This window comes from Moschus berezovskii, chromosome 27 (assembly GCF_049115385.1).
Source record: "Moschus berezovskii isolate FMDL1 chromosome 27, NW_MosBer_1.0, whole genome shotgun sequence".
Lineage (NCBI taxonomy): Eukaryota > Metazoa > Chordata > Mammalia > Artiodactyla > Moschidae > Moschus > Moschus berezovskii.
This window is the reverse complement of record NC_142486.1, coordinates 3,048,668-3,071,028: the sequence shown is the minus strand read 5'-3', so window position 1 is coordinate 3,071,028 and position 22,361 is coordinate 3,048,668. Positions and strand designations below refer to the sequence as shown.

General features: G+C 57.7%; 1 protein-coding gene across 1 annotated transcript in view; it reads right to left on the bottom strand.

Moving 5' to 3' along the window:
* FOXK1 (forkhead box K1) overlaps positions 1-19,331 on the bottom strand; it is a 55,090-nt gene extending 35,759 nt beyond the window's left edge. Inside the window, exon 1 of the mRNA XM_055410398.2 lies at positions 18,847-19,331. Coding sequence (XP_055266373.2) covers positions 18,847-19,316 — 470 coding nt within the window. The 5' untranslated portion in view covers positions 19,317-19,331. The remainder of the gene's footprint in view (positions 1-18,846) is intronic.
* Between the last annotated feature and the right edge of the window lie 3,030 nt (positions 19,332-22,361).

Genomic DNA, 22,361 nt, shown 5'->3' with positions numbered 1-22,361 from the left:
GATTATATAAAAAGATGTTTTCCGCTGCTTAGCACTCACACAGCTAAAGGTGACCAACAGTTGTGAACTTTCTCTGTTGACTACTGAAAAATAGAAGTAACTAACAGATGAAAAGGGCAGGAACAGAGCTTCCTGAAGTTACGAATGTCCTTGAGTAAAACTCCCTGGGCCAGGCTGCCTGCCTGATTTCAAATCTGGAGATGAAGTTCACTGGTGGCCGGAAGCCTGGGAGGAGGTATGCCCCTCGGAGGTCCTGACCTTCATCCCTATTCTTACCGTAGGGTTACAATGAAACCTTGTTTGTAGTTCTGCAGAAGTCACAGGGCTGTGAGCACAATTTAAAAATAAATGTCATCTCTTGCCAACTGGAAATAAACAGACGAGGGAAACGATCCCCACCGGCCCCCCAGCACGCCATGCTGGCTGGTTCTGCTCCACTCTGTCAATAAATCGCACCCTGGGTGTTTGCGCAGTGTTTAATGATAAATGGATTTGAACGCACTCAGTAGCGTTCAAATCAGAACTAAACGTCACCTGTCCAGGAGAGGGGCAGGTCAGTGAGGCGGGAGGACAGAAAACCCAGCTGTGAAGGGAGCAGCCGGGCAGCCAGCACACTTGAACCCAAGGCAGACGGGACCATCTTCCAGATGACCAGAAGGAGCCCAGAACTCACGGAGCGGCGGTCTGGTTGTCAGCGGTCAGCATTCCTTCCCAAGGACATATGAGCGGAACAGGTGGGTCTCATCCCTGACAGCAAACGGCCAGATGGACGCTGGCCTGTCCCAGCCAAGGTGGGCGAGGCTGTCTGCACGTGCGGGCCGGATGGGCGGAGAAGCCACTGCGAAGGCCAGCCCCCGCCGCAGAGGGCAGCCCTGTCCTCGGTCCATCGCACCGAGCAGATCCCTCATGGCTCCATCCAAAGCAGGCGCACTCGCCAGCGGGCACCCAGCGCTGGGGGACCGATGGGCGCCGCAGGCTGCAGGGCTGCACACGAGCCGCTGACGCGGCGGACCCGGTTCCCACCCTCCCAGCCTGCCTCACACGCGAGGGGCGGGGAAGGCATAGCACGAATGAGGCGCCGCAGACATCCAGGAACCGGCGCCTGGCTTCGGCCCTGCTGGAGAGAATTCCCGAGGCCCCGTCGCTGCCGGCCCCTCGTGCACACAGTGCCCCAGCTCCAGTCCTGCCAGCCTGGCCTCCCTCCTGAGTCCCTCAGGCTCCTGACCCAGAGGCCCGGACGGCGCTCTCTTCACCGTGTCACCCCGGAGGCGCTGCGATTCACTTCCGCTGCGTGTGAGCGGCGGGCGTGTTTGTTACACACCCGGGCCTGCCTGATAATACAGGGCACCAGCCAGCCCCCGAGCAGCCTCACCTCTGCTTTCAGCGGAGCTGCCTGGTGCAGAGGGGCGGGAACTCACTGCCCGCGCGGGATTTACCCTGCACTCGTGTAAACCCCGTCTTATGCATGACATCCGGGGAAGGCCTGTTTCCGTAGAGACAGCAGCGGTACTGGCCGAGGGTCCCGGCGTGGCCACCTGTACCCGACGCAGCAGTCAGGCTCGAGGTGCCCCGCTCAGGGCTCTCCGGGCCCTTCTGAGCTCAGGGACGCTCCAGCCGCTCTGAGGGGGAGGGCCATGGCCACACAGCAGCGGCGTCGGGCTCGTCCCCACGCGCACACGGCCCGCCACCTCCAGGAGGAGTGACGCAGAGCAGGGCCAGCGAGGGCACAGCCGTGAGACCACCTGCCACGACCGGGGGAAGACGGGGACGTGGGGAGACTCCAGAGGGCGCGCTGCTGTGGCTCCACAAGGGGGGCTCAGTCTCCATCAAAGGCCGCGCCGGCAGCACAGACCATCAGGTTCAGGCCCTGCCTGCCACTGGGCAGCCGCAAGGCCAAGACCAGGCGTCCCGATGCAGCAGAAACACTGACCACCAGACGTTTTCACTATGGGGGTTCACATGGCGGTCAGCACGGAATCCCAGTGCCCCGCCCCTGATCCAAACGCGAGTCAAAACCCGCCTCGGACGTGCAGTCCTGTGAGGCCGGCGTGGGGGTCCTGGCAGGAAACACCCCTTAACCCAGAACCTTCGCGGAGGCGGCCATGACCTCACCGGCACCGCTCCTCTGCAGTCAGCCCTGGAGCCCGGGGGTCTCTGACCTCCCGACTCCGGGGATGAAACAAAGGACTGGATACATCTGACAATAAAACGACATTTAAAAAAAAACAAAAAACCCTGATGCTGAGTCAGCCTACCACCACGCAGCTCACTGTATCTCCCGGGCCTGCTGGGCCCACCCTCTGCTGTCCTGTCATCACCCACCGGTGAGCGTCTGGCATCGCGGGCCGGCGGGCACTGCTCAGGTGCTCAGGACGATGCTGGGCCCAGAAAACTGAACTCTGAGGCGGAAAATTAGTTCCCTTTTCCCAACGCGGAATCCTGAAACTTAACCCCCCTGCACGATGTCTTGCAGGCCACCCAGAGGCCGCCACGAAAACAACAGCTGCCGTGGGTGTGGCGGACGCGGGTGAGGTCTGCGTGGTTCCCGGGGCCCCAGGCCCAGCCGGGCAGGGCCATCTGGGTCCACCGGGCGCCTGCTGACAGGGGAGGCCCCTCATGGGCCCCGAGGACAGCAGTGCTGCTCTTTCCCAGGAGATGGCCCGTGAGCTGGGCAACCTGGTAGACGCGATGCTGGGAGTAGAATGCAAGGGGCCAGGCTCAGGGCCCCCACGGGGGAAGCAGCCTGCGGGGCGGAGGCGGGGGCTCCCTGGGCACCAACAGTGTGGACGACACAGCCTGCTGACATGGCCGCCCGGCGCCCACCTGGAGCCCACGGGTCGCCAGCCTCTGTCCTGGGAGCAGCACCTCACTGCCACCCTCCCCCCCAAACCCCCTAGGACAGGGCAGTGGGGGTGGGGGTCCTGGGGCCGCGCCCAGCTGCTGGGGCTTCACCAGACGTCCAGGAGGAAACCCCTCCCAGTCGCACAGAAATAGAAGCTGACACATTTGGAAGCCGTGTCTCCATGGCTCCACTTTGCTACACTTTCACGGCCCATTCACGGTCTGTCACGTGACATTCCGGACTAACCCGAGAGGATCACTTTTGATAATCTGAGGTCAGCTTAGATTTTAACCCTTCCAACCCTTTCCAAAGGAGTGCTCTTTCTCTGCTGACTGTGTGCCACTGATAAAGACAGAAGCGGGAGCCCAGGAGGGAGGCAGCGTCTGTCTGCAAAGCAGCAGGGCTGTTAAGAGACCCTGAGCCAGCCTGGTGAAAACCCACACCTGGCAGATGCCTCGGGCCTGTCCCAGGGCTGAGCCCCTGACACCCAGGAGTGGAGGAGAGCCCACCTCACCCACATGGCGGCTGGCTCTCCACCCCCTGCCCCCCCCCGCACCCCCCCGTGCCTGAGGACGGGGAGGAGCCCCGCGCAGTGCCGGAGGGGCCGCCCCAGGGCCACCGAACCCACCAGCCGGGGACATGTCTCCACTCAGACGATAGCACCGTGGAGGAGCAACGACCCGTCTGGGAAAACTGGGTCATCCAACAGAAAAATGACACTGAGAAACTGCACCAGAAGAAGCCTGTGTTCAGCAGTGTGCGGATGAACTAACCCGGTTTACTTTTATGTAAATTATAGCCTCAAACCCATCAGTTTATCCCGGATGGCCTATCGTCAGAGCCATTTTCTCTGAAATAAAGATGGAGCCAGACACCCTTCAGGGGTCCGTACCCACCCTCCGCACAGGGCCAGCCCTGCTGGGTCTCCAGGGGCCCCGCCCTCTCCTCTGCTGTCTGGGCAGTACCTGCCTCCCCAGCCGGGTAGGCGTCTTCTCTCCCTGCGACTGGAAGCAGCCCCTCCGCCCCAGGGGCACCGCTCTGGTGTCTGCATCTGGGCCACGCAGCATCTTGGCTCCATGGGGACAAAGGCAGGGGACCCTCAGGTTTTATTTTTCACTTTTACAGAGAAAATGCAGTGGAGTTCAGTTAAGGTATAAACCAGCTTGCATTTTTCATGCTCTCTTGTGTTATTTATCCAGTTTCAGTATAATTATCTGTAGACAGACCCTGCAAAAAGTGCTCAGGACAGCGGATCCTGCCTGTGGGGGGCGATGCCCCGGCAGGCGAAGCAAGGATCAACCTTGACCTCGTGGTCAGACAGGACTTATAGCATTTACAGCTGGGCAATGGCCCCTCTCCCAAAGGCTTCTAACACTCCACCCCGCGATGAATCCCCGACCAGGCGCATCAAGGCCTCTTCCCTTGCTCACGTTTCCCCATGCTGAAAATAACCTAGGAAGATGAGAAATGACACTGCGTTTTGGTTACCAAGAGCCTTATCTGATCTGGTCACTAGGAACCGGGGCCCCCTGGGATGGCGGAGGGGTGAGTCCCGCCCCCAACTCGGCCCAGCCTCAGGGCATGGGGGCCGGAGGCCAGACTCTGCGGGGACCCTCCCTTCTTTTTAAAGACCAACGCGGGGCTCAGGGCCCTAACCTACTCAGCCACACAGACATTAACATAAAAAAAGTGCTTTAGAGCCCCTGGCTAGACGGATTCCAGTTCCCCAGCAGCAGTGAAATTGCAGATATGCAGTTTCAGCAGACTCCCTGCTCCAGTGTTTTGTTTTGTTAAAAAGGAAACAAGGCGCAAGGAAAACACTCTGAACGCCACAGCGGTCACCTCTGTGGAGGGCAGCTGTCGGGGCTCTTCTCCCCACATTCCTGTGTTTTCCAAAGTTTGTGTGAGCGCGCGTTGCGTATGTGCACCCAAAAGTTTGAAATAATAAAGGCTGCATAGATATGTGACGTCAAGCTAATGTGTACTTTTTTTTTTTTTTGGCTTTCTTTTAAAAACAGACTTTTCCAGAAAAGAACGGACACTGAAGAATTCTGACTTTTAAGAAAATCAGATAATGCAGGCTGAGAAAGCAAACTCTCCAATAAGCTTGAGAATTCAAGACTTTCAACTCCTTTGCTCTGTGAGGATTAACTACCGTGTTCGTTAGTCACGGAGCCCTCTGGAAAAAAGCCTCTGGACAGACAAGTTCTCCAGAGAGAGACCCTCATTGGCGCCTTAAAAAAAGTGACTGGCTTTAACAATTTTTACGCATTTAAGAAAATAGTTATCATGTTAAAAACACGTCAAACTTCCTTGGCTGCTTAAATGGCAGCGGAAAAAAAAATGAAATTACACTTCTGAAAATGATAAAAGGTGAAGGCTGAGAAAGTGATGACCACAAGGAGCTGTGGGGCTTTCTGGCCACTCAGCTGGTAAAGAGTCCGCCTGCAAGGCAGGCGAGCCCGGCTGGATTCCTGGGTCGGGAAGACCCCCTGGAGAAAGGAACGACTACCCCACTCCAGTATTCTTGAGCTTCCCTGGTGGCTCAGCTGGTAAAGAATCTGTCTGCAATGCAGGAGACCTGGGTTCGATCCCTGGGTGGGGCGGATCCCCTGGAGAAGGGAACGGCTACCCACTCCAGTATTCTTGAGCTTCCCTGGTGGCTCAGCTGGTAAAGAATCTGTCTGCAATGCGGGAGACCTGGGTTCGATCCCTGGGTGGGGCGGATCCCCTGGAGAAGGGAACAGCTACCCACTCCAGTATTCTGGCCTGGGGAATTCCATGGACTGTATAGGCCATGGGGTTGCAAAGAGTCAGACACAACTGAGCGACTTTCACTTCACAAGGAGCTGTAACAGAGAGACTGGTGGATCTGTCCAGAAAAGGGAGACACACACGTGGGTGCTGAGTCCCCAGGGCGCCGGCTCAGTCCCTACAGGTCAGAGGCCCGCCAGGAGGGAGAAACCTGTTGTTGCCCTTTGGTCGCTTGGTCGTGTCTCCACGGACTGAGGTCCACCAGGCTCCTAGAAACTTGAAGAACCGACTGCCCCCAAATACAGGCCGAGCATCTTACAGGATCCCTATGCTTGTGGACGGTGCCTGGGTTCACAGGGCAGCTCGGGAGACGTTTGCAGGGGAGGGGGACGGGGGTGGGGGACAGAGCTCACCCGGGTCAGCCTGCCGCTGGGCAGGCAGGGCGGCTGCCTATCTGGCCAGGACTATTCCAAGGGTGGTTCCGAGTCCCGAGGCCCTCCCCTCCCTGCTCTCCTCTGGGGTGCTCTGAGGGTCAGTGGGCCAGCGGAGGAAAGGCCCCGATATACCCCCACAAACCGCTGCAGGAACACTCCCATGCACGGACCTCACTCTCAGGACCTTCCAGGTTAGTGGCGCAGCAACACACACATGTATCACACAGGAAACGCACGGTTATAAACCCCAGGAAGACCCAGGGAAACGCAGAGCACACAGTGCTGGCCCACCCGGCCCCGCAGGTGCGCCAGGCAGGGCACCAGCGGGAGGGGTGGGCGTGCGGTCAGCACTCAAGTGACGCGGGCGGGTGCCACGGAGCCGGCTGTCCATGGGGACGAGTCCCACTTTGGGAAGATGAGAAACTGCAGACGGAGGGGGTGCGGGCTGCAGACAGCGCGGATGTGCTGACGTCCCAAGCTGATGCTCAGAGACGCTGAGGGTGGCCAGCCCGGTGTCACTGGGACTTGTCACCCTTGCAGAGCGTGGCAGAGGGCTCAGCAGCTGATGTGGGAGACAAACGGCCGGATTGGACGGGAATTCGAAGGTCTCGGGCCCGAGACGCCGCTGGGGTGCGGGCAAGGGGACGTGGGTGACCTTCCAGGTTCCATCCAGGTCCAGCACGGAGAGGCCCCCTGGATCCAGCCGTGAGCTCAGGGATGGCGGCTGAGGGTGAGCCCAGGGCCCCCCCGGAAGGGACAAGGGGCGGGCAGGGATGCCGGGGTGAGGCCTTGGTGCAGGAGGCTGAGCGCTGGAGCAGCTGGGACGGGGGAGGAAGGTGGGGCCGGAGGCTTAGGGGCTGGAAAGGGAAGCGGTCAGGCCTCGGGGCTGTGAAGACACGGTCGGCGGTGAGTCTGACCGTCTCACCCACGAAGCACTCCTCCTGCAGCCGTGGAAACACACCGATGCTAAGACCCCACTCATGTACATCGCACCCCCTGCCCCCTGCCACAGACACACACACAACTGCACAAGCATCACTTGGAGACGGCTCTGGATCGGGAAGGTGTGAAGGACTAGAGTCAAGCTCCTAAGGGCCTTGGGAACTCAGAGGACCCCAAAGTCACCTGCGACCTGACGTTTCTTTTGAAAACACAAAAAATGACAGGACATGACCGAGGACACGTTACACTGTCCTCTGCACTTTCCTGTATTTCTTAAAATGCCTTCAATAACACACGAGTTTCTCCATCAGTTCTGGGCTTCCGCCTCTAAGGCACAGCTTCACCTCTGCAAAGTGCCCTGCGCCCCCGTTTGTGGTGGACAAACGCTGTGGTGACGGTCGGGCACACAGGAGGCTGGTGTGAGACTAGAACCCCCGCCTGCCTGCCTCTCGGGGTCCTGCCCGGGGTGAGCCAGTTGCTGCCCCTGCCGGGGGGCCTGCCAAGCCAACTCCCATCACTGAGAGTGAATTAAAACACTGCTATAGAAGGGGTAAATGTGGCTGGATTCGAAATTACTGTTTTATTCCAGGACCGAACCTCAGCGATTACAAGAAGACCACCAGTAACTATTTGGTGGAGGAGCCCGACAGCACAAAACCCCAGTGGCCACACGACCCCATCGAGAAGGCCCACGTGTGTCCAACACCCAGAAAGGGCGCACGGCCCGGGCCGGCGTTCCAGCCAGAGACGCTTCCCCAGAACCCGATCAGGATGTCATCAAATCAGACAGACCGACTGAAAATTGAGTCCCTCCGACACAGTGACTCCTGTTTTCTCTTAAGAGTGTCAAGGTCAGTGGAGCAGCCTGGGCGCAGCCTCCAGCCTGAACCCAGCCCAGCTGGTGATGGAACCAAGAAGGGGGCAGCCAGAAAAATAGGTTCTGTGACACTGCCCGGACTCAGGGCCAGACCTGGCGATGGACACACTCTTACTCTAGGGAAATACACACTACAGCATGAAGGGAAAGGGCCCCCTTTCCCTACCTGTGAGCTCTGACCTTTAGAAAACAATCAGGGAGAAAGTCCCCATCACATTACCCATCCCCCAGAGAAGCCTATAAGCGCCCGGGGTTAAATGTGACAAGGGGCACGGGGCTCCTACTGAAGAGGACCAGCAGGGGCTGGCTGTGATGCTGGTGACCATGCGTGCAGTCTGGATGCGCAGCCCTGGCAGGTTGACACGGGGGCATGGCCGAACACCAGGAAAACCTGACCAACAGGAGCCTGGGGAAGGGGCCCAGGCCCAAGCCCATCAAAGGGCCCCACGCGACTCCCCGCAGGCCAGGTGCAGACTGAGCTGATGAGAGGGTCGGGATGAGAGGACGCGACACTGGACGGCGCCCACCTGGGTCCTGGCCTGGCCACTCAAAGAATTTTCTGACCACTGGTCAGAAAGAACTGTTTTGGACTTCCTGTAAGATGTTGGAACGGACCCTGTCCAGCCACCTGCAGGCCACACAAGATTAGGCACACAGATCCGCTCCACAGACGCAGAGTGTCCCAGGGGCCACGCATGTAAGCGCCACCCTCAAGGAGCCTCCAGATCCCCGAGAGGGACACACGGACCAGAGGGATGAGGACCAGCGTCCACTCAGCATGTGACCAGCCCGGGAAGTCCTGCCGGCTCACCGCACGGGCCCCTCACGGGCACACAGACCAGAGCCACCCAGTCCAAGCAGGCGTCCACTCCAGCTCTGGACGGGCACTCCGCTGCTCAGCAAGGAGGGGAGAGTCTGCAAGGACAGAAACCCAAACACGAGCCTTAAGGAGCTGGACTCGCAGGGGGTCTGTCCATAATCAACGCTCCATAAACCCAGGGCTACAAAGGGCCAGGGAGATGGTTTTCACTGTTAGTTTCTCGCAAAGCTACAAATCTGCCTTCGTCTTTAACACCGAGAGGAGTCGTGTCTCACATCCCGAGTTTCTTCCTCTGACTTCGAGTACTGAGGTGACAAAGGGAGACACAGAAGCCGTCCATCTGGACTCAGCTTCGGTCCAGGGCGGCCGACAGTGAAGGGAGCCCTTCTCTGCAGAAGGACCACTTGCCCTGCACATGAGCTGACCCCACGGTCTGGACCAGGCCTTCCCATCCCCACACTCAAGGCACCCAGCAGAAGCAAGATGCATGCTTCAGAGGCCAGAGGAGTAAACTGAGGTGGCAGCCGCGCCCTGGGGCCTGGGTACCCACAGACCCGCCATCTCCCCAGGGCCGAGTACAGCCCCACACCTGGCCAGGATGAATGTGAGAGTTGGACCACAAAGAAGGCTGAGCACCAGAGAACTGATGCTTTTGAGCTGTGGTGCTGGAGAAGACTCTTGGGAGTCCCTTGGACTGCAAGGAGATCCAACCAGTCCACCCTAAAGGAAATCAGTTCTGAATATTCATTGTAAGGACTGATGCTGAAGCTGAAACTCCAATACTTTGGCCACCTGATGCAAAGAGCCGACTCACTGGAAAAGACCCTGAGGCTGAGAAAGATTGAAGGCGGGAGGAGAAGGGGACGACAGAGGATGAGATGGTTGGGTGGCATCACCGACTCCATGGACATGAGTTTTGAGCAAGCTCTGGGAGACAGTGGAGGACAGGGAAGCCTGGTGCGCTGCAGTCCATGGGGTCAGAGGGAGCTGGACACGACTTATCGACTGAATGACACCAAAAACTGAAAAGCAAAATAAAAATTAAAATTCAGGGGCTTTCCTGGAAGTTCAGTGGTTGGGGACCCCTGCGTCTACTACAGGGGCCCTGGGTTCCACTCCTGGTTGGGAAACTAAGATCTCACACGCCACATGATACAGCCAAAAAAATAAAAAATCAGCTTTCTGGTTACACGAGCCACATTTCAAGTGTCAAAGCCATGCAGGACCCGGGCAGTCCTGCTGGGCACTTCTTTTGCTGCAGGGTGTCCCAGACACCGGGGAGATCCCCGCCTGGCCACCCGGGGAGGGGCCTGGAAACTCTGCTCACAGCGCCACGCCAGGGAAAGACTGAACTGCTGAGAAAGCCCGACGGTCAGTTGAGCCACCCTGCGGGCTGGGCGCTGCAGGAGGCAGGCACCCCTGGTCCACACGGGGTCCAACTCAGCCAGGCACTCTGGGCGAAGGTGTTTTCCTCTGGCCGTGATGAGTCACCGTTCCCAGCGTGGGGCACGTAACTGCCGAGCAGACCAGACGTTCACGTCCCCGCGGCGGGGGTGCGGGGGGTGGGTCAGCACAAACTTCCACTGGGCCGTCCTTCTCTCACATGGGCCCTGGGCTCCGGCCGGTCTGCTGCCGGCCGCTCCGTCATCAGAAGCCTCAGGCTTCATTCTGACATCCTTCACACTGAGTTTACAGGTTACCTTTCACTGACGAACGCTCCAGCGAGGCTTCCTGGTAACACGGGAGGCTCCTTAACCTCCTCTGTAAACTGCATCCAAACCAGACATGGGGGCGGGCGAGGGACTTCTGGGCAGGCTTTCCGGGACCCACGCCCGGCTCCTGCAGCCACCCCCTAACCCGGCACCGCGGGGCCCCAGCCGATGGCACACTCGCCTCATGAGGGCAGCACCTAGGCTGGCCCCTCACCCAGAGCACCCGTGACTCAGAGAAAGGCGACGATGCGTGTGGGGGGGCCGTCGGTCCCAGCACATCTGACGTCACAGCCGCTCATCCAGAAACACAGCAAGAACCTCGGGCGTTTCTGACATAGAACACGACAGGCAAAGCCTTTCCAGGACGGGACAGAAGACGGGCCTGCTGCCGTGTGTGATGCGAGGACTGGGGGGAAGGAGACACAGACAGACAGAAAGGGGAGACGGGAGCGGCAGGGAGGGAAGGGAGGGTTATGTTCACCAAAAGGGGCCCAGTCTTGTTTTACAAGCGTGCTTAGAAAGGGTTCACGAAAAATCCCAAACAAGGAATAATGCCATAAAACCCCATGTTGTCCCTGACGTCCTAGAGGGCTGAGTCACTCCATGACTGCTGGCCTTGCTCTTCCATTTCCTGGTGGGTCCATGGCTGCAGCTGGAGGGAAAGGTAGGGGAGCCCCGCAGGGAGCCCACAGCACCCCTCCGGGGCCGGGGAAGGAACAGAAGTCACTGGTGGGCTGGACAGCTCCACCTGAACTAATCAAGAGCTGACTGCACATACAAAAACACTAAAATGTCAGCCAAATCATGCCACGAGATACCGAGAAAGGCTGACAACAAAACTGTTTATGTCTACAAACTGCACTCTCACTCAGCTTTTAGAGCAAAATTAAACTACATCAGAAAGACTGGTCCTTTCAAAGATTTCTATTTTCAAAGACGTGAATTATTGGGTTTGAGTGGATCACAAGTAACTAACAATAGAACAAAAATAAAACATTTGTATAAGATATGTTGACATTATATCTGCATAATTCAATCGGTATTTTCCTCAATGACTAAAGTATGAGGCTACAAAATCACCCATGGGTAAAAAGATTTTTTCAAAGCACAAGAGAGGGCAACGGGTTTTAATGTTCGGGGGTTTTACCCAAAGTCCATGGATGAGGCTGCAGATCGCATCCTGCAGTTAACCTTTAAGAAACTTCTGCTGTCCAGTCCTGGAGAGGCATGGGAGAACTCCCACAGCTTGCCAAAGACTATAAAACTCTCCTCCCTTTCCCGGGAAACTTAACTGAAACAACGTATCACAACGCGCTAGGCAGAGGCCAGCCAGGGAGAGTCAGCGGTCTTGCATCAATCAGGGCAGACTTGAAGGACTTTTACCAAGAAATGAACACCCATCCTAGTTTCTTTTGTTTGGGGAGACGGAGCTATTTTCTCATCAGTTCAGTTCAGTTCAGTCGCAAAGTTGTGTCAGACTCTTTGCGACCCTGTGAATCGCGGCACGCCAGGCCTCCCTGTCCATCACCAACTCCCGGAGTTCACTCAATGTTATTTTTGAAATAGGCCTCTTATTGCTATTTTTAAATAGATTAATAAATATGTAAATCTCATTTTCTCAGGGCAATTTCCAATCTGGCAAGTGTAACAGACACACGCCATGTAAACAAGAGCTCTCTGGGCTCCCCGGTAAACAAACAGTTAAACACATCCCCGGTGACTAAGGACGAGGGTTCCTTCCTAAGGAGTCACCGCAAACAAATACCCACACCAGAGCTGGCTCTTAGGGGAGAGGAGCCGTGTGTCTGCGAGTAGCTCAGGAACTGACGCGGAGCCCTCAGGGCTAAGCGAAGCGAGCCCCCCACGGGCTCACCCTGAACCCAGGCAGAGCCTGCCAGGCCCCAGAGTGCAGCCACGGGCCGGTGGCCACTGAGCCAGCGCGAGGCTGGGTGCACTCGACCAGGGTGCAGAGCCCCCCTCTCCGGGGCCAGGAAACACACGCACACAGGCAGACTACATTTGTCTTTCTTTTTAGATCTACCGCCAACATTCTCACCAGAAAACTAGAAACTCGTGAGAAGCCACAGAAGCCACGAGAATGAACGACAAAATCTCATAACAAGTCACAAATGCAAGGGCCTATTTTCCAGGAAATCAAAGTAAAAGCATTTTATATAACCCTCTCATTTTAATATGAAATGCTTTAAATGCAGGGTAATTATGGAAATGAGGCATTGCTGTAATTCGAGTTGTCATTAACTTAGCAAGTTTATCCCCTGACATTCGCAAGATGCAGAAACAGCACATAGTAAATTACTGCATCTACACATCAAACGCTTTCCTTTCATGCCAGCACGTAATTGTGAACAGAGCCCTGTCTTTTTCAAAAGTACTATGAACACCACTAAAACTCTACTCAACACTCTTTTAGCACCTACCAATCCCATTCCTTCATCAATGATGAGGACTTTCATAAGTTTATTATAAATTCAACACATACTGCATAATAAAAACCATCCTTACCACAGATCAATTTTTAAAAGCGCTACAGAAACTTTTTTACACGGGTGATGAGTCCAAAACAGCCAATGTGAATTCAATACTGGAACACAGATTCAATGCACGAACTCTCACTTTGCTATTAATACACGCCTACAAACCTTTTTAAAGTAAGCTTTTAACAAGACACATTCTTTGAACTAGCAAATGTGATAACACAGTAACTGCCAACCGACGGCTCAACAGGTCAGGAGTCCACCTGCAACGCAGAAGATGCAGGAGAGGTGGGCTCGATCCCTGGGTCGCGAAGATCCCCTGGAGGAGGGCACGGCAACCCGCTCCAGGATTCTTGTCTGGAGAATCCGATGGACAGAGGATCCATGGGGTCACAAAGAGTCGGACACGACTGCTGTGACTGAGCACACAGTAAGAAACACACAACAAAGCTTTACTCAGAGAAAACGCCACAATTCGTATTTCGACTGCACCATCCAGATGCGACCAGCCGGAGTCCCAAGCTCCGTTCCTTCCACGGCACGCGAGCTTCCAGACACACGCCTGCTGCATCAACAGATGAGAGCGTGCCTCCTTCAGGAGGCCTTTCGGCTGCATCTCTTCCTCTCTGATCCCCTGGCCCCCCACCCCCAGCCCTGGGGGGTCAGGCCTGATGACAGTGTCCCCGGGGCTCTGTAGGCCCCCTGGCTCCACACACAGCCGCACACGGCCCTGCTCCGTGCCCACCGCTCTCCTCGCTGTGTGGAAACACAGCCAGCACCACCAAGTCTCACCTCTTCACCCCTGGGAGCTGATGCCCAGAACAGCCCCAAAGGCGCCCCCAGCTCTGCACGCAGCCCTGCTCCTGACCCGCCGCCCAGGACAAAGGGACTGCATCTGGGGGGCCCCCACGGCTCCCGGCGGGCTCGGGGTGGGGGACAGGGAGGAGGGTGAGGAGGACAGGAGCCAGCATCTGGCTCTCATCCCCATCTCCCTGGGGATGCTGGGCCCTGAGGCCTTCCACCCACACCTGCGGTCCTCACCAAGTCTAGGGAGTTTTCCCGTTAATCTCAATATAATTTCAACCCGGTGACTACCGTAAGATGGTTAGTAACGAATTCAATGTTTTTCCAGTGACCACGTGGAACAGCAATAAGCATGGGTTATGGGTTCACAGTGTGCAAGCTCAGTCGTGTCTGACTCTTTGCGACCCCATGGACGGCAGCCCGCCAGGCTCCTCTCTTCACGGGATTTTCCAGGCAAGGGTACTGGAGCAGGTTGCCGTTTCCTTCTTCAGGGGACTTCTGTGATCCTGGGATCGAACCTGTGTCTCTTGTGTCTCCTGCATTGGCAGGCAGGTTTCTTACCACAGGTGCCAGCTGGGAAGCCTGTATATTTTCATAGGCCTGAACAATTATTTATGTAGTAAAATGCTTTGGTGATTACAATTAATTACTTTTTATCACGGGACGCCTGCAGAGGCATGATCCGTAACATCTCTGGCCACAACACACCTTGTGGAGGGTGGACTGCATGAGCACGGCCCAGGACACGTGCTGGCGGCCACCGTCAACGGTGGGAGGACAGAGGACAGCAGGCTGAGGGATGCGGGCAGCGCCCATCAGAAGCCCGCCACGGGAGACAGGCTCGTACCTGCTTCCTGCCCAGTCTCTGCCCGTGGGGCAGGCTTGGCCAAAAAAAAAAAATACAAAGCATCGGACCTGAGTCTGACCAAAGTTCCAGGTCCAACAACCGATTTACAGAACGCCAGGGGAGAGGCCACAGTGGACACCACGGGAATGCAATCTGGGAAGAGAGACCGTGGGAAAGTGGATGGGACAAATGACCCTGCTTCTTCATCAAGGACAAAGAAAGGGAGGGGGGATGAGACAGAGCCTGCAGTTTGAAAGAGATGTGAGAGACACACCAGCCAATCACAGCGTCTGGATCTGATTTGGTTCCTGATTCGGACGAACTCACTGTGAGAAAAGAAAAGAAAAAAAAACAACAAAAAACAATTCATGCAATGGGAAGGGAAATCCAAACACTCATTGGAAATTTGATGATAGTAAGAGATTGTTATTAATTTTTTATGTGTGATAATGACACTGCGGTTAGGTTTTTTGAAAAAGGAATCTTTATCTTTTGTTGAAATATTTACAGACGGAGCGTTGGGACACTTGCGACTTGTGGGGGGCGGGTGGGAGGGAGACGGGTGGGGATGCAGATAAAACGAGCTTGGCCACAGCGCGGCAGCTGGGCGACGGGCACGGGGAACCACTCTGTCTCTATGCTTGAAACTTTCTGCAATGAAAAGTCTTCAAAAGAAGAAAAAAAAAGAGCTATGCTCATCACAGAAAACTTGGAACACACAGAAAAGTAAAAAGAATCCCATCAGTGTCACCACCCGCAGAAGCCACCGCAAACGAAGTCCCGTTTTTACTGTAAAAACTCACATCCGCGTGTTCACATGCTCATTTTATGACACTTTTGGGAAAGACGGTTGGAAAGGGGAGACGAGAGAGCAGGCCTGAGGCCGTGCAGAGTCCCCCTCTCTTAGTTCACAGGTTCCATCCAATTCAAACTCCAGATCTGCTGGCCTGGTGACCTCCAGCCACACACACGAACCACGTCCACCCGTAGGGCCCAGGAGAGGCCCACCGATCACCCGCCTCAGAAACCCGGAGTCTCGGGGACCCTCCTCTCCCCTGGGGGGAGCTACAGACTCAGTCACTGATTTCTCATCCACAAACATGCCTGTAAACACTGCACTTTTTACACATTGACTGCTGGTGGGCCTGTCTCCACGTAAAGCTGACGGGCGCTCGGCCCAGGCCTGGGGACCCGGGGGGCCCCCGGAGACCCGCAGAGGAGGGGCCGCGGCGGGTCTGACTGCGTCACCCACCCCAGTTCACACGGTCACCCAGCAGGGTCGGCCCTCAGTGGTGTCACAAGCAGTTCTTTTTTTTTCCTGCCAGTAATTTCAGAAGTGTTTCATCTTAGTTTTGGAAAAACCTACTCGTAGTCACAAAGGTGGGTACATTCTGGGTTTCCTCTTCACCTCGTGAGTCCCTGAGTGGGGGGGTGCACGTGTGTGCCGAGGTGCATGTGTGTGCGGGGAGCGCATGTGCGGGGGTGCCTGTGTGTGCAGGGGTGTGTGTGCGTGTGTGTGTGGGCGTGCAGGGGGGCATGTGTGTGCCAGGGTGCGTGTGTGTGCCGGGGTGCGTGTGTGTGTGTGGGCGTGCAGGGAGGCATGTGTGTGCCAGGGTGCGTGTGTGTGCCGGGGTGCGTGTGTGTGTGTGGGGTGCATGTGCGGGGGGGCTTGTGTGTGCAGGGGGCACATGTGCGGGGGGCATGTGTGTGCAGGGGGTGTGTGTGTGTGTGCTGGGGGGGTGTCTGTGTGCAGAGGTGTGTGTGTGTACAGGGTGTGTGTGTGTGTTGGGCGTGCAGGGGGGCATGTGTGTGCAGGGTGTGTGTGTGTGCCGGGTGCGTGTGTGTGTGTGGGGGTGCATGTGCGGGGGGGCGTGTGTGTGCAGGGGGCACATGTGCGGGGGGCATGTGTGTGCAGGGGGTGTGTGTGTGCTGGGGGGGTGTGTGTGCTGGGGGGGTGTCTGTGTGCAGAGGTGTGTGTGTGTGCCAGGGTGTGTGCGTGTGCAGGGGGCACACAGGGCGCCCGGTGGGATGACCCAAAGAAGAGCCCCAGGTCTTGGGCAGCTCCCACCACAAGCTGCGGGCGCTGCAGCCCCCACTCGGGTAAGCACTCCCTAAAAGTATGACGGAGAAAGTTCACGGCTTCGAGCACTCACGGCAACACCGGCCACTGAGGCCTGAGAGGAAATGGACTTCGCTGCTGCTGTTCTTTGAAAGTCAGCAGCGAACTTCCCATCATGAGGTGACACCAAGTGCGCACGTCCAACTTCCCTCCTCTGAGCTCAGTAACGCTGCCTGATTGCTTCTCCACGTGCTAAGCCAAAGCCCCCGGCCCCGACTCGAAAGAGCGGCTTTCAACAGCCCCTCCGTCCCATGGATATGACCACCTAGGCTGAGCTTCCTCAAATAAAAACAACGTCAAACCAGGCAGGCTGCCGACACGTCTGTCCACAGGCCTGGACAGTCTCAGAAACAACTGCCCTCTCCCAGGAAGGCAGACTCGGACGTCCACTCGGAGACTCTCCACCAGCATGCCCGTCCTGCTGTGGATTCTCCATCACCCCGGCGTGGTGAATCTGAACACAGCCCAACGAGGGCTGTGGGCAGGGTCCCGGCCGGAGAGGGGGCAGTCGTGCTGACTGCTGGCTCCAAGGGCCAGGGAGGCAGCGTGATCACCGGTCACGTTTCACAAACAATGGGCCCGGGACTCACCTATTCAGCGCGTAAACCAAGGACTCCTCTGGCTGAAATTTCTTCCCCTTGACTTAGAGAAAATACTAGCGCATTCATGATGAGCCTCGCCTCGCCAGGGCTGCACCCACTCAGCAGCTGGGCAGGGAGCTCTGAAAACAAGACTGCTGGGTGGATGCCCTTCCAGAACCTGAATTTATACACAGAAGCCCTAGCAGACTGGGCCTGTGAGGGCCACAGGGCAGGGAGGGGAAAGGGGCGGTTTACCTGTCACTTTCTCACCAGGGGAGGGGCTGGCCCCAGCGTGCATTTAATGGCCTGGATGGGGAGTGTGGTTGTGGAAAACACACAACAGAGAGACAGCAACCACTGGATGAGACAACTCTGTTATTCATCAAGTCCTGGCTTCACAGAAACACATACCTTTCATGTTTGGAAAACAAAGTTTGTCTACGCCTTTACCTCCCACCCCCAACACCCCCAGGCCCTAAGCACCAGTAAGTCCTTGCTGATGTTGAAAAATTATACTCAGTACAATTCTTAACAACCAAATGTGCTGAGATCTTAGAAAGGGGAGAAGGTTACAGAAACAGGTTTTGGGCCCTGGGACTCACCCCACCAAAGATCCTGTGGGCCCAGGGTGCTTATAAAAGCGAGAGTAATTAGTCAGAGACAACTCTGGAGCACAAGCATGCTGCAGAAACGTAACACGGGTGAGGAGTGAGCAGCAGCTACTACAGAGAAAAATAAAGTGTCCAACGCGACGCGACCGACACGACTGCCCGCACGGGCTTCTCCTGACCCGCAGGCGGGGGAAACGCAGGACCTCCCAGACACGACTGCCCGCACGGGCTTCTCCTGACCCGCAGGCGGGGGAAACGCAGGACCTCCCAGACACGACTGCCCGCACGGGCTTCTCCTGACCCGCAGGCGGGGGAAACGCAGGACCTCCCAGGAGGGCGGCCAGGCAGGCTGGGAACCGGAAGGGCCAGGGAACACGGGGCATCGGGACATCCCGAGCTGGGTGGGTCGCGTCCTCCTTGCCCTGCCTCCCCGCTGGGACGTACCCTCCTGCCCAGGAACCCCAACTGCACCTGGATGCCCCTAGTCGTGAGGACCCCTGACCTGCGTCCTCAGATACACTGAGGAGAGGACGCTTCCTGTCCCCACCCGAGCCCACTCTCCTGTTGTCCCCTCCAGGCCCAAGTTCAGACCCGGCCCCTATTGAAGGGGCCTGACCTTCCGGGGTGCCCCCCAACCCCGGGGGACCCCGCAGACCGCCTGGTGCAACCCTTTCAGCCAGTCCGTTTGAGGGCGACCGCGGTCCAGACAAGGGGCGGGGATAGGGCGTCTCTGGTGACCCTCGATGCCCCGGGCGCCGGCAGGGCAGGGGTCAAGAGTGACCCCGTGGCCAGATCGGGAGGAGACGGGGAGACCCCACGCTCTGTTGGGAGGAGGAGGAAGGGCAACCCTGAAGCCCGGCCAGGGGTGGGCGACGTGGGCTGCCCCCGGCCCAAGGCAGGCAGGGGTCAGGAGGGGACTCCTGTCCAACGCCGGGCGGGCATGGGGGGCGGCGACCCCAAGCCCAGGGGTCGGAGGGCCGCCGCCGGGGTGGGGGCCGCGGCACTCACTGCTTGGGCAGCTGCAGGGCGGGCGCGCCGCGCCGCTGGAAGGCCCCGTCCACGAAGACGCCGTTCTTGCCGAGGCAGCGCAGGTAGAAGTGCGGCTCCTGGAAGCTGAGCTGCAGGTGGCGCCGCGAGATGAAGCTGGACAGGCCCATGCTCAGGTCCACCGAGCCCTGCGACGAGTTGCGGCCGATGGTGACGCTGGGCTGCCGCATGAGGAACTCGAACTCGCGGCCCTCCAGGCGCGCCAGCGCGGGCGCGGGGCTCCGGCGCACCGAGGCGGCGGCCGCGGCCACCAGGGCCTCGCCCGCCGCGCCCCCCGCGCCCGGCGGCGGCTGCGCGGGCGGCGGCTGCGCGGGCGGCGGCGGCGGCGGCTGGGCGGGCGGGCCGGCGGCGGCGCACAGCGCGGGGCCGCGGGGCGCCGAGCGCAGCGCCAGCAGGGCGCGGGCCCCGCCGTCCTCGCCGACCTCGGCCATGTTCGCGCGGCTGCGGGCGGCCTCCGGCGGCGGCGCGGCGCGCGGGGCGGGGCTCCGGGCGCGGCGGCCGCGCGATCCCGGCCCGGAGCGGCGGAGCGGAGCCGGCGGGGCCCGTGTCCGCGCGCCGCGCCCGCCCGGGGTGGCGCCCGGCCGTGGGGGGCCGCCGCGCCCGGCCCCGGCGCGCGGGAGGGGAGCCCCGCCACCCACACCCGGAGAAGCCGCACCGGCAAGTTTCGATCCCGGGGCACCCGCTGCGGAGAGGGGCCGCTGACGTCAGCAGCCGCCTGGGCTCCAGAGGCTCCGCCCGACACCCCACAGGGCCGTCCTACTCAAGCACCAAGGCCGAGGGCTCTCGCGCTGTAACCGGAGTTCGCTGGAAGGTGCTGGCGACCCCTGATGCCGCGGGTTCCAATTCGGAGTCAGCCATTCACTCAACAAGTAGCTTACACGAGTGACCCAGGACGCAGGCCAGGCGCCTAGGTCCTTACATCCGCTACTTACAGTCTAGTGGGGGGCGGGGGCGGGGCGGCGTGTAGGGAGACGTGCCTGCAGGGGGGTCTTCTGTGAAAAGGCAGATCTGGCTACTTCAGGCATCCTTCAGAAGTGCTTCATGCCCGTTCCTGAATCAGCCAGGGCCCTCTAAAAAAAAGGCGGCAGTGTTTGCGCCCTGTCATCATTTAATAATTATTCAGGCGGACAGAAAACAGACTCTCCCTGCTGGAGCTTACAGTGTAGTGGGAGATGCAGACAGAAGTCAAGTAACATTCTAACAAATACAAAATTACAGCTGTCTCAAGTCTGAGGCCTTATTGCAAGGTGACATGTGTAGGGAGATGGGCCCAGCCCCCTCCCCTGCCCCCTCCCCAGGATGGGAAGCTTGTCCGCTTACCCACTGTCCAGTCTGGGCCTGCAGGAGGTTTTAACCCAACCATCAGGTGATTGAAAACACTGGAACAAACTTGCTTGCAGTGGGGGCAAGTAAGATGCTTTTACAAGAAGCTGCAACAAGAGATGGTACTTGTCTGTGGAAGTAGGATAAGGTCCTAGGATCCGGGACCCTTCCCTGAGCTGTGAGGTGCTGTAATCCAAGGCTGTTGTGGGACGGGGTGAGAGCTGGGGGTGGCATTCCAGCCAGGGAACAGCGTGAGCTAAGGAAAGGGGCAAGGTGCTTTCTAGGGACTGACAGGTAGCTGGAAAAGGGAAGAGACCAGATCAGCTGAACCAGACCAGTCGTGTAACTTGGGTCTGATCCCAGAGCAGTGGGAACCACTGAGGGGTGGTGAGCAGAAGGGCAACGTGCGGACCACAAATTTGAAATAGGATCACTGGCTGTCGTGTGGTGCCTGAGTCGCAGAGGGGCCAGCGTGACCGTGGGAGGCTGGCTAGGAAACTAGGAGACCAGGGAGGTGGAGAGACACTGAGGGAGGGGGCAGTGTTTATCTGAGACAGACGTTGACAGACACGCTGGCGGTGGAATGGAAAACGGTGCAGCCCCTCTGGGAAAAAGTGGGGCGGAAAACACGTGCTCATCTGATGCAGCAGCTCCACTTTTGGGTCTGTGCCCACAGAACTGACAGCGGGGCCCTGAGATGGTATTCACACTCTCACGGTCATGGCAGCGGTATTCAGAGCGCCCTCAGAAGCCAGAGGCCCGCCGGCCTGCCCAACGGGACATTACTCAGCCTGAAAAACAAAAGGAGGTTCTGACACACGTGACGCCACGGATGGGCCCTGGGGGCAAAGACACTAAGTGGAAGCGCGCATGCTCTCTGCGTCCCACTCAGTGAGGCCCCTGTGGAGTCAAGTTCAGAGACAGAAAGTGGAAGGGCGGCTACTTTGCCGGGGGCACAGGGAATGAATGGGGGTTAGTGTTCAGTGGGGACAGAGCTGCAGTTCTGCAAGACGAGAAAGCTCTGGAGGGGATGGCTGCACAATGCTGTGAATGGACTCTACCCAACTATACACCTAAAACAGTTAAGGGACTTCCCTGGTGGTCCAGTGGCTAATTCAGGGTTGGGGGGTGGTGGCGCTGGGTCTGACCTCTGGTCAGGGAGCTCGATCTCACAGGCCACAAAGATCCTTCATGCCACAACTAAGACACAGTCAAATAAAATATTTAAAAATAGTTAAGATGGTGAAGTTTATGTATTTTACCACTTTTCCTTTCAAGAAAAATTTCTATATACAACCTCCAAAATTCTTTCCTCTGGCTCATCTGGGGCAACTTCCCACTTTTTAAGGACAAGTCTGTGACACACGAGGGACACGTGCTTTCAGGCCCCTCAGGCCCGATAACATTAAATGTGAAGACTTCTGCACAGACGGACAGACCTAGACAATTCTTTTCCTGAAGAGCAGCAACCTGTCCGTGATAATGGCAGGAACGCACAGGGCTGACTCACGATGACCTTGCAGTCCCAGACTCCCATTTAACCTTGCAATTCTTTTCTCCGTAAATGGGGAGCCTTCAGATACACCGACAGCTTTGACATAGAGAGGGCCAGAACAGGGGCAATAAAAAGGCATTCAAGATCCAGAATCGGAGAAAGTGAACTCTTCTCACACTCCCTCTGGGTCTACGGGGCCTGCGAAAGTTGCTTCATGATGCCTTCACTTGAAAAAGGAAAAAGAAAGGCTTGCAAGGGAGAACTTGGACAGCTACTGAGCCCAAGACACCCAGGCTCTCAGTGCAAGCCTTGGGTGCCAGGCCCTGGACCCGGTCACAGGAACAAAACAGGACAGAATTAATGCCAAGACACTAAACCATCGACAATAAAAATACACTGTACTGGGGGGTGACGATGAAGGCCCAGTTAAAAAGAGGCAACGGAGTATCCGCAGAAACAATCCATTAAAAGGAAAACCATGGACTTCCCTGCTGGTCCAATGGTTAAGAATCCTCCTGTCAACCCAGGGGGACATGAGTTCAGTCCCTGGTCTGGGAAGATTCCATGTGCTGTGAACCTGCGAGCCACAAGAAAAGCCACCTCGGTGAGAAGGCCGTGAACTGCACCTGGAGAGCGGCCCCCGCCTGCTGCGACCAGA